Here is a 13,515-nt window from a genome sequence, read left to right as displayed (position 1 = left end):
ATAGTGATTATTGCTTCCTGTTATATTCATATTTGGATGTGAGGTTAAGTTTTTGTGCTTTTCTTCTGTTTGTTTTTTTGCCAAGACGATTAGTTTCTTGCTTCTTCTATGGTATAGATTGCCTCCTTATGTTGGGCTTTACCATTTATTATCCTTTGTATGGTTGGATTTGTAGAAAGATATTGTGTAAATTTGGTTTTGTCATGGAATATCTTGGTTTCTCCATCTATGTTAATTGAGAGTTTTGCAGGATACAGTAACCTGGGCAGGCATTTGTGTTCTCTTAGGGTCTGTATGACATCTGTCCAGGATCCTCTGGCTTTCATAGTTTCTGGCAAAAAGTCTGGTGTGATTCTGATAGGTCTCCCTTTATATGTTACTTGACCTTTTTCCCTTACTGCTTTTAATATTCTTTCTTTATTTTGTGTGTTTGTTGTTTTGACTATTATGTGACTAGAGGAGTTTCTTTTCTGGTCCAATCTATTTGGAGTTCTGTATGCTTATGGGTATCTCTTTCTTTAGGTTAGGGAACTTTTCTTCTATGATTTTGTTGAAGATATTTACTGGTCCTTTGGCTGGGAGTCTTCACTCTCTTCTATACCTATTATCCTTAGGTTTGATCTTCTCATTGAGTCCTGGATTTCCTGTATGTTTTGGACCAGTAGCTTTTTCTGCTTTACATTATCTTTGGCAGTTGAGTCGATGATTTCTATGGAATCTTCTGCTCCTGAGATTCTCTCTTCCATCTCTTGTATTCTGTTGGTGAAGCTCATATCTACAGCTCCTTGTCGCTTCTTTTGGTTTTCTATATCCAGGGTTGTTTCTATGTGTTCTTTCTTGATTGCTTCTATTTCCATTTTTAATTCCTTCAACTGTTTGATTGTGTTTTCCTGGAATTCTTTCAGGTATTTTTGTGACTCCTCTCTATGGGCTTCTACTTGTTTATTTATGTTTTCCTGGAATTCTTTTAGGGATTTTTGCGATTCCTCTCTGTACGCTTCTACTTGTTCTCTAAGGGAGTTCTTCACGTCTTTCTTGAAGTCCTCCAGCATCATGATCGAATATGATTTTCAAACTAGATCTTGCTTTTCTGGTGTGTTTGGATATTCCCTGTTTTCTTTGGTGGGAGTATTGGGCTCTGATGATGCCATGTAGTCTTGGTTTCTGTTGCTTGGGTTCCTGCGCTTGCCTCTCGCCATCAGATTACCTCTAGTGTTACTTTGTACCTTTATTTCTGACAGTGGCTAGACTGTCCTATAAGCCTGTGTTTCAGGAGTGCTGTAGACCTGTTTTCCTGTTTCCTTTCAACCAGTTAAGGGGACAGAGTGTTCTGCTTTCGGGCGTGTAGTTTTTCCTATCTATAGGTCTTCAGCTGTTCCTGTGAGCCTGTGTCTTGAGTTCACCAGGCAGGTTGCTTGCAGAAAGAAAAGTTGGTCTTACCTGTGGTCCCGAGGCTCAAGTTTGCTCATGGGGTGTTGCTTATGAGCTCTCCGAGGCCGCAGCAACCAGGAAGATCTGTGCTGCCCTTTCCAGGAGCTTCCATGCACCAGGGTTCCAGATGGCGTTTGGTGTTTTCCTCTGGAATCAGTAATGTGTGCAGAGTGCAGTCTCTTCTGGTTTCCCAGGCGTGTCTGCCTCTCTGAAGGTTTAGCTCTCCCTCCCATGGGATTTGGGTGCAGAGAATTGTTTATCTGGTCGGTCCGTTAGGTTCCGGCGGTGTCTCAGAAGCAGTGGACCTGCTGCTCCTGGGCCCTCCTCTATGGGAACCCAGAGGCCGTATACAGTTTCCTCTTGGGCCAGGGATATGGGCAGGGGTGGCAGTGTTGGCAGTCTCTTCGGCTCTGCAGTCTCAGGAGTGCCCACCTGACCAGGCGGTGAGGGCTCTCTCCCACGGGGTTTGGGAGCAGAGAGCTGCTGCGGGCAGGGATCTGCCAGTTTGGGACTCCCACTAAATACTGGAAGTGTCCGGTCCTAGAGGAATTTTGCCTCTATGTGTCCTGAGTTCACTATGCAGGTCGCTTGCAGCAGAAAAGTTGGTCTTACCTGTGGTCCCGAGGCTCAAGTTTGCTCATGGGGTGTTGCTTATGCGTTATAGCTAATTCTTGAGCATGACTGTTTCCAGTTTTTGAGAAACTGTCAGATTGATTTTGTGGGTGGTTGTACAAGTTTTCACCCACACCAGCAATGGAAGAGTATTCCCATTGCTCCACATCATCGCAAGTATGTGCTGCTGCTTGAGTTTTCAATATTAGCTATTCCGATGTCTATAAGATTTTCAAGGTTGTTTTCATTTGCATTTATTTGATGACTAAACGTGATGACTTTGAACATTTTTTTAAGTGCTTATTGTTCATTAGATAGTCCTCTCTTGAGAATTCCTCTTCGGTTTGTTGGTGATTACTTTCTTGTGAAAGCATATATATATATATATATATATATATATATATATATATATATATATATATATTCAATATATATATATTCAAGAAAGTATATTGTCTCTCTGTCAGATGTAGGAATGAAGATCCTTTCCCAACCTGTAGGCTGCTATTTTGTATCTGACAGCATACGTTGCCTTATAGAAACCTTACAAATTCATTAGATCCCATTTGCCAATTTTTAATCTTAGAGCCAGAACCACTGATGTTCTGTTCAAGAAACTGTCTCCTGTACCAATGTGATATGGCTATTTCTTCTACTGATTCAGTGTATCTGTGTGTGTGTTGAGGTCTTTGATCCACTTGGACTTGTGTTTTGTTCAGGGTAATAAATCTGGATTTATTTTGCTTATTTATTTATTTAGTAAGACCACCGCTATTTGTTCAAGATACTTGTTTTCACTGTGTGCTTTTGGGTTCTTGGTAAGAAAATCAAGTATCCATAAGTGTATGTGTTTATTTCAGCATCTTCAATTAGAGTCTATTATCAATGTGTCTATATCTATACCAAAACCATGTAGTTTTTGTTACTGTTAATTTGTTGTACATTTTGAAGTCAGGGATGGTGATCCTTCCAAAAGTTCAATTTTTTTGTTGTTTTTATTGTTTGTTTGCTTGTTTTTCCATTAGAAGGTGAGAATTGCTCATTCAAGGTCTGTAAAATTTATGTTGGAATTTTGGTGGAGATTACATTGAATCTGTAGATTACTTTGTAGTAAGATGGCCATTTTCAGTATGTCATTCTTACTGATCCATAAGCATTGGACATAGTTTTATCTTTGGCTATCTTCAATTTCTTTTTCCAGATACCTGAAGTCCTATCATGCATGTCTATCCCTTGTTTGGTTAGAGTTACACCAATGATCTTTTTTTATTTGTGATTACTGTATAGGACCGTTTGTAAGCTTTTTGTATTTTTATAGCCATCTCTTTCATAAGTTAGGTATCTTTTTATTTTGTTGAAAATATTTTATGGACCTTTGAGTTGGGTAACATTTTTTTCATCTTTATACTATTTTTTGGTTTTATCTTTTCATAGTCCCAAGTTTCCTGGATCTTTTGTGTTAGAAAAGGATTCAATTTGGCATTTCTTTGGACTGATGTATCAATTTGTTAAACTGTATTTACTACCTATGAGATTATTTCTAGTATTCTCTTGGTGATGCTTTTGTATGTTTTTTTCTATACTCTTTCAGAGTCAGTGGATCTACCAGATTTCACTCTTACCACTAGCAGCCTAGAAATTCAAATCATAATATAAATTACACAGAAATGCAACTGAATCTTCATGCAGGTCCCCAAACATTTGAAATGGAGAATATCTGATATCCATTGCACACCAAGTCTGAATTTTCTGACTTCAGTTGGAGAGGACAAGCTTAAACCTGAAGAGACTGGATATACTAAGGTGGGGTAATATCCAATGAAGCCCCACCCACTTAGAGAAGAAACAAGTGATGCAGGAGGAATTCTGTGAGTTGTAGACCTGAAGAGGGTGCAGCTTTGGGCATGTAAATAAATAAATGAATAAATGAATATAAATAAATAAATAAATAAATAAATAAATAAATAAGTAGCACAGAGATGTAGAAATGTGAACTAGTATTTAACAGTTGCTTTTCCTCATTCCTCAACCTGCAGACAGAATGTTTCAGATGAAGCCAGGCATTGAAGGACACTGGAATGTTTTAGCCTAGGGAGCCTAAGAGGCTATGCTCTACCACAATAGCTTTGGTGTTTGTTTGTTTTTTTATTTAGCTTGTTGTTTGTTTGGTTTTTTATTTTTAATTACTGATCAATACAGACATTTTTGAGTCTCTAAGCTTCATGAGCTGGTGGATTCAATCTACTAGAAGCATCTTGGTGATAGCCTCAGTTAGAATTCACATAGTGAAACAAATGTCATTCTAGGTGTCCCAAACACTATTTATTGAATAGGAAACTGAAATGTACAATAGAGATATTGACTGACTTTTGATATGTGAAAAGAAGGTGGTCATCAAAATTGATACTTAAGACAGTGAATCCTCCAGTGTTTATTCATTAAACCATAACCCAGCTTTCATCAAAGATGAGTTATCTCAGCCTGAGGTCTTGAGACTTGTTTCATTAACACAGTATTATGGTACTGGTGTTTCCTGTAGCTTTACTCTGAATTTAAGGTAGTCCTCACTTTTTTTGTGTACTTGCCAGTAGGTGGAAAAGGCTTTATAACCTCACCTTGTAGATCTAATGGAGAACACTTTAATTAAGAGGTCGTATAAAGAGCTAGAGAGGATTAAAGGGTTTTGTGTGTGTGTGTGTGTGTGTGTGTGTGTCTGTATGTATGTATGTATGTATGTATGTATGTATGTATGTATGTATCTATGTATGTCTGTCTTTGTGAATGGAGTCCAGAAGTCACAAGAAGCATTTTGATATAGGTAACTGTTAGAAATAAAAACATCAAAGACTAGATAGATAGTCAAGTGTTTCTCAGACCTACCCCCACAAAAAAATATGTGTGCACAAACACTTTGTCACACAGAAATTATACTTAAATATTTTGAAAGTATTCATTTTTCATCATATGTATATGTATATATGTAATTGCCAACATGTATATCTGTATACGATGTCTATGTCTGGTACCTATGGAGGAGAGTAGAATGTGACAGATCCTCCTGAACTAGAGTTACACATGGTAGTGAGAAACCATGTGGTGAAGGGAATCAAACCTGGTTCTAGTATAAGAACAACGAGTGCTCTTAATTGGTGTACTATCTCTATTCCCTGTAAATATATACCAAAATAAGTAGTATAGTATCCAAATTCAGAGTGTCAGAACAGAGGGCTTGATATGAGGACTTAATGGTAAACTAAAACTTCATTATCAATTCATTTGTATCATCATGAATAAAATACACTAAAGTAATTACGAGATAAACTATCATGCTTAAATTGGATAAAACAATGGAAAAGTAGAAAAAAAAATCCCAAGAGAAGACATAAGAGTCAGAGAGCCACTTGTTTGCAAACTTTAGGAATCCCATAAATACAGAAAAGGGGAAGCCATAATAAAAATGCAGACAATGTGGTGCAGTCCTGTGAAGTCCCTGTGCATGTTCCTTCATTCTCTAGGAGCTCATGTGAACTTGCTCATGTTAAGAGGGCCTTGTTTTCTGTTGTCTCCCTTCTTTTCTTCTGCTTACACCTTTCTGTCACCTTATAAATAGTTCGTTGAACTCTCTGAAGACAGATTTGATGTAGACTTCCCACTTCAAGCTGAGTGTTTACAACCCTGAATGGCATTTCTCCCATAGAGTTAGTTGCAATAAAGTCTGAGGGCCTACTAAGTTTAGGACCTTGTTACCTTTCAGGAAAGAAGTGTTGCTCCTTATTTGTTTACTCATTAAAATTTGCTACATATTATTTAAATTCTTATGTGTTCTGTTTATAATATGGGCATCTCAGACTTGCCATGATAACTGGTTATTGTCAATTTACCATTAGCACTAATTCATAAGTACATATATTTCAATACTTGTATGTATGCTCTAGTCATCCTTGTTGAAGTCTTGTTTAGACAGCTGACCTTAGACCTCATGGATGGAACTTCTCTGATGGTTCTAGGAGACATAATCTTAGAGCAAATCTTCTGTTTTTCTTGCTCTTAAAGTGTTTCTTACCACTTTGCAATGATCCCGAGGTGCAGGTTTAGAAACTGTTCTGTAGTTGGATCATTTGGGACTGGATCCCACATGATATCCTAATCTCTGCATTTTGATAAATTGTGTAATTTTAATAATGATTTCTATCTCAGAAGGCCAAGAATATGAGAAAGAGCAAGGAGTGTACATGGATTTGATGAAGAAAAAGAAAGTGGTAAATGTTATGCAGTTATAATTTCAAAATATAAAAGAAAGATTTAAAACAATTCAACTTAATTCTTACATCAAATTCAAGATCAAAGAGGTGACAAAAATTACCAATAAAGTAATAAAAGAGGTTCATATTTAAATATGAAAAAACCTGCATTGATTTTGTACCATATTTCCCTTTTGGTCATTTGTGTCCTGTCTAAGAATCAAAAAACAAATAGCAGCTATGATAGGAGGGGCATCTCAGGGAGGGCTTAGCATGTTTAATTAGAATTGATATGGTAGAGACATTCAAAAGAGATGTTTTGTTTCTATTCTCTTTCTTGAAACAATACAGTGCCTAGAAGCTGTGGGAAAAAAGCGTAGAATACTGTATTACTCTATTCTTCGTAATCTTGTCTTCAATACATGTAATTAAATCCCAATTAAATTAACAAAAAGGTTCACGGAATATTTTCTCATCCATTCTTAAACATCTTAGAATGAAAATGGTTTGCAAACCACAACTCATATGTTATTTTCGATAAAACCCATCAATATTAACCCCACAACAACCAGTGTCTTGCTGTCCTCTGTTGGATTTCATGGTTCTTACCTTACTGATAATACATTCTGTGGTTTAACTGAGTAACATTTTGCATTTATAACTGCCCCCTTCCGCCCCCTCCAGAATCGCATTTTCAGTGGAAACCTGGTTTCAAATTGCAAGTACATGTCATTTACTATATCATGGTTTATGGTATCACTACTCTGCCTTGATTTTGAGTAGTAGTAACAATCTATAACTCAAAGGCAGCCACATGATCATAAGATCATATCGCAGTATTTCGTGTCTCTAAAACTACATTTGTATTCTACTATCTGTTATATTATGACTTTATATTAAATGACTTCATAAGTCATAAGTAGTTCTATGCTACTTTGGCCATTTTTAACTTTACTGTGAAACAGAGAGTAGGTCATATCTATTAATATGGACTTAATATACTTATAAAAATTCATGTACTTTAGACACTTTCATAGATGTTTTTAACAATTTCACACTACTATTTCTTTATTTCAGGATGACATGAATTGAGGTATATGTGTGAATGTGTCTGACTGTATGAACATTATTTTTCGTTATGTCTGTAACCACTGGAAGGAAAGAATCACTCCAATCATGGATTTTAAAAGTCACCTTATTTGTTTTTTTTCTTTGTTTGTTTTTGTTTTGTTTTGTTTGTTTTGGGTTTTTTGTTTTATTTTTGCATTTGTTTTTGCTTTTTGCTCTTTGTCTTCCCTTAAACACATTCCTTTTTGTTACTCATTAAATTAGAATAATAGACATATTTTTTATGAACATTGACCAATGTGCTGGACTATTAATATAATATAACACGAAGGTTGATTTAGTATCGTTACTAGTACAATATAAAAGTCCTCTTCATGGAAATCCAAGAAAACAAAGGGTCCCCAGGTTGGACCACCAGTGTAGGGGATTATTGGGGGGGGCAGTAATGGGGATAGATGGGGAGTGGAACACCCAAATAGAAGGGGAGAGCAAGGAGTTTGGGGGCTTGTGGACAGTAAACAAGGAAAGGAATTAACATTTGAAATGTAAATAAAAAATACCCAATTTCATAAAAATGAAAAAAATTTTTAAAACAATTGGAAATGTAAAAAAAAAATTCACAAAATAATGAAAAACCAGTTTATTCTAAAGGAACAAGTATACGACTAACAGCTACCTGCTGAACACACACAAGCAGGGATGAGACCATGGTTTACCTTGAATTGAAAGTAGCCATTTATTTAGAATAGTGTGCTCAGAAAAGCATATTTAATAATTCACTTTACATACCACACAATAATAGGGGTAAACTCCAACACTCCACTCTCATCAATGGATTGATAACAGAAACAGAAACTGAAAAGAGACATAGAGAAATTAAAAGAAGTTATAAACCAAATAGTTTTAACAGGTGTTTATAGAACATTTCATCCAAAACAAAATAATACAAATTCCTCCCAGCACCTCATGTTACATTCTCCAAAATTGACCATATAATTGGTCCCAAAAGAGGCCTCAACAGATACAGGAAGATTGAAATAATCCCATGCATCTTATCAGATCACCACAGATTAAGGCTGGTCTTCAATAAAAACAAAAATTGCAGAAAGCCCACATGCATATGGAAAGTGAACAATGCTTTATTCCATGATATATTGTTCAAGGAAGAAATAAAGAAAAAATAATTAAAGACTTTTTAGAATTAAATGAAAATGAAGGCACAACATACTCAAACTTATAGAAAACACTGAAAGCAGTGCTAAGAGGAAAACCATAGTTCTGAGTGCCTCCCACAGAAACTAGAGAGAGCATACACTAGCAGCTTGACAATGTATCAAAAAGCTCTAGACCAAAAAAATCAGGTACACGCAAGAGAAGTACATAACAGGAAACAATCAAGCTCATAGCTGAAATCAACCAAGTAAAAACAAAAAGAACTATAGAAAAAATCAACAAAACCAGGAGACAGTTCTTTGAGAAAATCAACAAGATTGATTAAATCCTTATCCAGACTAACCAATGAGCACAGAGACAGTACCCAAATTAACAAAATCAGAAATGAAAGAGGAGACGTATCTACAGAAACTGAGGAAATTTAAAAAAAAAGCATCAGATCCTACTTTAAAAAAAAAAGGTATATTCAAAATTCCTGGAAGATTTGGATGAAATGAAGTTTTCTAGACAGATACCAGATACCAAAGTTAAATCACCATCAGAAAAAACATCTAAACATTCCCATAAGTCATAGAAATTGAAGCAGTTATTAAAAGTCTCCCAAACAAAAATAAAACACAACAAAAAGAAATAAACACACAAACAAACAAACAAACAAACAAAAAACCCAGTACCAGATGAGTTTGGTGGAGAATTCATAAAAGATCTCATACCAATAGTGCCCAAACTCTTCCAAAAAATAGATACAGAAGAAAAACTACCCAATACCTTCTACAAAGCCACAATTATACTTATACCGAAACCACACAAAGACCCAACAAAGAAAGAGAATTTTGGACCAAATTCCCTTATGAATATCGATGCGAAAATACTCAATAAAACTCTTGAAAACTGAGACAAAGAACATATCAAAACAATATCCATCATGACCAAGTAAGCTTCATCCCAGGGATGCAGGAATGTTTCAATATACAGAAATTCATCAACAAAATCCACTATATGAACAAATTGAAAGAAAAAACACATTATCATCTCATTAGCTATTAAAATTCAAAACCCCTTCATCTTAAAAGTCTTGGAAAAATCAGGAATTTAAGGCCCATAGTAAAAGAAATACACAGTGTAACAGTAGACAACATCATACTAAATGGAGAGAAAATTGAAGCAGTCCCAGAAAATATAGTACTTGAAGTACTAGCTAGAGCAATCAGACAAGAAAAGGAGGTCAAAGTGATCCAAATTGAAAAGGAAAAAGTCAAAATATCACTATTTGCAGATGATATGACTGTATATTTAAGTGACCCCAAATTTTCCACAAAAGAACTGTTACACCTTATAATCAATTCAGCAGAGAGCCCGGATAGCAAAATGACTCAAACTAATGAGTAGCCTTCCTATACTTGATGAATAAAGAAATTAGGGAAACAACACCCTTTGCAACAGTCATAAATAATATAAAATACATCAATGTGACTCTAAACAGGTAAGTGAAAGATCTGTATGTCAAGAACTTCCAGTCTGTGAAGAAAGAAATTGAAGATCTCAGAAGATCGATAAACTGCCCATGCTCATAGATTGACTGGAATGATATAGTAAAAATGGCCATTTTGTCAACAGCAATTTACAGATACAATGCAATCCTCATAAAATTCCAAATCAATTCTTCATGCAGTTAAAGAGAGCAATTCACAAATTTATTTGGAATAATAAAAAACCCAAGATAGAGAAAACTACCCTTAACAATAAAAGAACTTCTTGGGGGAATAACCATCCCTGACCTCAAGCTGTATTACACACCAGTAGTGATAAAAACTGTATGGTATTGGTACAGAATAGGCAGGTAGATGAATGGAGTAGAATTAAAGACCCAGAAATCAACCCAGACACCTATGGTCACTTGGTCTTTGACAAATGAGCTAAAACCATACTCTGGAAGAAAAAGATACTTTAAAAAAATGGTACTGGTTCAACTGGAGGTGAGCATGTAGAAGAATGCAAATCAATCCATTACTATTGACCTATACAAAGTGCAAGTCCAAGTAGATTGATGATCACCACATAAAATCAGATACTCTCAATCTAATAGAAGAAAAAGTCATGAAGAGCCTTGACTACATGGTCACTGGTAGAAATTCCTGAGCAGAACACCAAGAGTTTATGCACTAAGATTAAGAATCAAAATATGGAACTTCATAAAATTGCAAAGCTTTTGTATGGCAAAGGATAGTTCGCTTAGTACAAAAGGAATCCAACAGATTGGGAAATTATCTTTACCAATCCTACCTCAAATAGAGGGCTAATATCAAATATATTCAAAAACTAAAGAAGTTAGAATGTAGACAATTATATTATCCTATTAAAAGTGGAGTACAGAGATAAAAGAAGAATTTGCAACCAAGGAATATAAAATGGAGGAGAAGCACCTAACAAAATATTCAAAGTTCTTAGTAATCAGGGAAATGCAAATCAAAACAACCTGGAGAATCCACCTCAGACCAGTCAGAATGGCTAAGATCAAAAACTTAACTGACAGTAGTTGCTGGGAAGGATGTGAAGAAAGAGGAATACTCCTCCATTATTGTTGGTATTGCAAGCTGATACAACCACTCTGGAAATTAGTCTGGCACTACCTCAGAAAATTGGGCATAGTATTATCTGAGCAACCAGCTGTAACAATCCTGGGCTTATACAGAAAAGATGTTCCAACACATAATCAGGAGCCATGCTCCATTATGTTCATAGCAGCCTTATCCATAACAGCCAGAAGCTGAAAACAATTCAGATGTCCCTCAACAGAGGAATGGATAGAGAAATGTGGTACATTTATACAAATGAGTACTAATCAGCTATTAAAAGTAATGAGTTCCCGATATTCATGGGTAAATGGATGGAACTAGAAAATATCGTGAATGAGGTAACCCTATCACAACCCCCCCCCCAAAAAAACACACACACTGTATGCACTCACTGATAAGGGGATATTAGCCCAAAAGATTATCCATGATACAATCTACAGACCATGTGAAGCTCAAGAAATACTACCATAGTGTGGATGCTTCATTCCTTCCTTGAAGGGCAAACAAAAATATTCATAGGAGGAAATATGAAGGCAAAGTTTGGAACTGAGACTAAAGGAAAAGTCATCCAGAAACTGCCCCACCTATGGTTTCCAGCTCATACACAGCAACCAAACCCGAACAATACTGCTGATGTGCAAGAAGTACATGTTGACAGAAGCCTGAAATATACAGCTGTCTACGGAGAGGCTCTGCCAGAGCCGGACAAATACAGAGGTGAATGCTGGCAGTCAACCATTGAACTGAGAATGGTGTCCTCAATGGAGGAATTAGAGAAAGGATTGAAGGAGCTGAATGGATTTGCCGCCCCATAGGAGGAGCAATATTAATCAACAAGAGCTCACATGCACCCATGGAGAGACCCATGGCACCAGCTGCATATGTAGCAAATAATGGCCTGTTTGGACACCAATGAGAGGCAAAGCCCATGGTACTGCCAAGTCTGGACTCCCTAGTGTAGGGGAATGTCAGGGTGGAGAGTCAGAAAGGGTCATGTGGTTCAGAAGAACAAACACCATTATAAAAGAAGGGGGACAGGGGACTGAATAGGGAATTTATGGACTGGAAAATGGGAAAGGGAATAACAACTGAAATGTTAATAAAAAATCCAAAAAAAAAAGGAAGAAAAATGGTAATTGCGAGGCCACCAAGATAGCCAAGAATCTGAGAGCAACAACAAAAAAAGAAGGTTTGTCATTCACTGTTGGTAGGTGCAGATAAGATTCTCTGACAACATTATAAATAGTCATCCTTGAACCAACTTTGCCACAAGAAAAATTTAACTTAAATTACTCAATTGAACAAATCAAGCTGGTCCTCAAATACATGAGTAATACTTTATGACAGAGTTATATACCACAAAGGAGGAAAAGAAAAGCAGAAATTTTCTTCCTTGTAAATGTAGTGACAACAAATAAGTAGTCATTGTCCTGGATTATTCAGATTTGCCCTTGTTAACAGACCACATGTGTTTATAAATGAAGAACTCACAGGACTACATCTTAAAATTTGCATAATTCAACTGCAGAAACCACAAATGTCTCACAGTTCCTTTCAAGGGGTGTACTTATAGAAGGAGCAATAATTAGCCAGAGACAGATAGAAAAGACAATGTATTTTCACGTGCAGATTTTCAGCTTCCTGCTACTCAGTGTCACAGGTAAGTGACGGATAGGAGTTTGAGTACAGAAACCAAGGTATTTTTCCCTGGGGAAATTTGGTAAATTAAGATAAACTTTTATGTCCTCTGAGTATTAAGTGCAATGAAATTATTTTTGTGTATATATAAGTATATTAATCTCTCTCTCTTCCTCTCTCTCTCTCTTTCTCTCTCTCTCTTCCTCTCTCCCTCTCTTGCTTTTCCATTGTCATAGTGTCCAGTGGAGAAATTGTTCTCACTCAGTCTCCAACAACCATGGCTGCATCTCCGGGGGAAAAGGTCACCCTCAACTGCCTTGCCAGCTCAAGTGTAAGTTACATGAACTGGTACCAGCAGAAGTCAGGCGCCTCCCCCAAACTCTGGATTTATGGCACATCCAACCTAGCTTCTGGAGTCCCAAATCGCTTCAGTGGCAGTGGGTCTGGGACATCTTATTCGCTCACAATCAGCTCCATGGAGGCTGAAGATGTTGCAACTTATTACTGCCTGCAGTTGAGTAGTTACCCACCCACACAGTGATACAGACTAGAACAAGAACCCTTTAACTCCCTAGAGCTCAGTTACTTCCTCTAGAGATGAGGTGTGGACAAGGGTTTAATTGTAGTAGTCCCCTGATGGTGCTTCCTATCTTTCTTAGACATGTTTGAGAACCTGCCTTCCTCTTGGCTAATGACAGCTGCCTAAACAAGACCTGAACAAAGATAACTCAAAAATACATGCAAACATTGATGTGGAAAATTTGGGGAGAGTTGTT

At 36.6% G+C, this 13,515-nt stretch overlaps 1 gene segment (V, D, J or C); it reads left to right on the top strand.

Annotated features, from left to right (window-relative positions):
* Window positions 1-12,626: 12,626 nt before the first annotated feature.
* LOC690509 (Ig kappa chain V-VI region NQ2-48.2.2-like) lies at window positions 12,627-13,295 on the top strand. The segment is given in 2 exon segments: window positions 12,627-12,761; window positions 12,976-13,295. Coding segments are annotated over 2 exon segments (354 nt in total).
* The last annotated feature ends 220 nt before the right edge of the window (window positions 13,296-13,515 follow it).

The sequence above is a fragment of the Rattus norvegicus genome, chromosome 4 (assembly GCF_036323735.1).
Source record: "Rattus norvegicus strain BN/NHsdMcwi chromosome 4, GRCr8, whole genome shotgun sequence".
NCBI classification, from domain to species: Eukaryota; Metazoa; Chordata; class Mammalia; order Rodentia; family Muridae; genus Rattus; species Rattus norvegicus.
The sequence above is the reverse complement of the archived record's forward strand: the minus strand, read 5'-3'. Positions and strand labels throughout refer to the sequence as shown.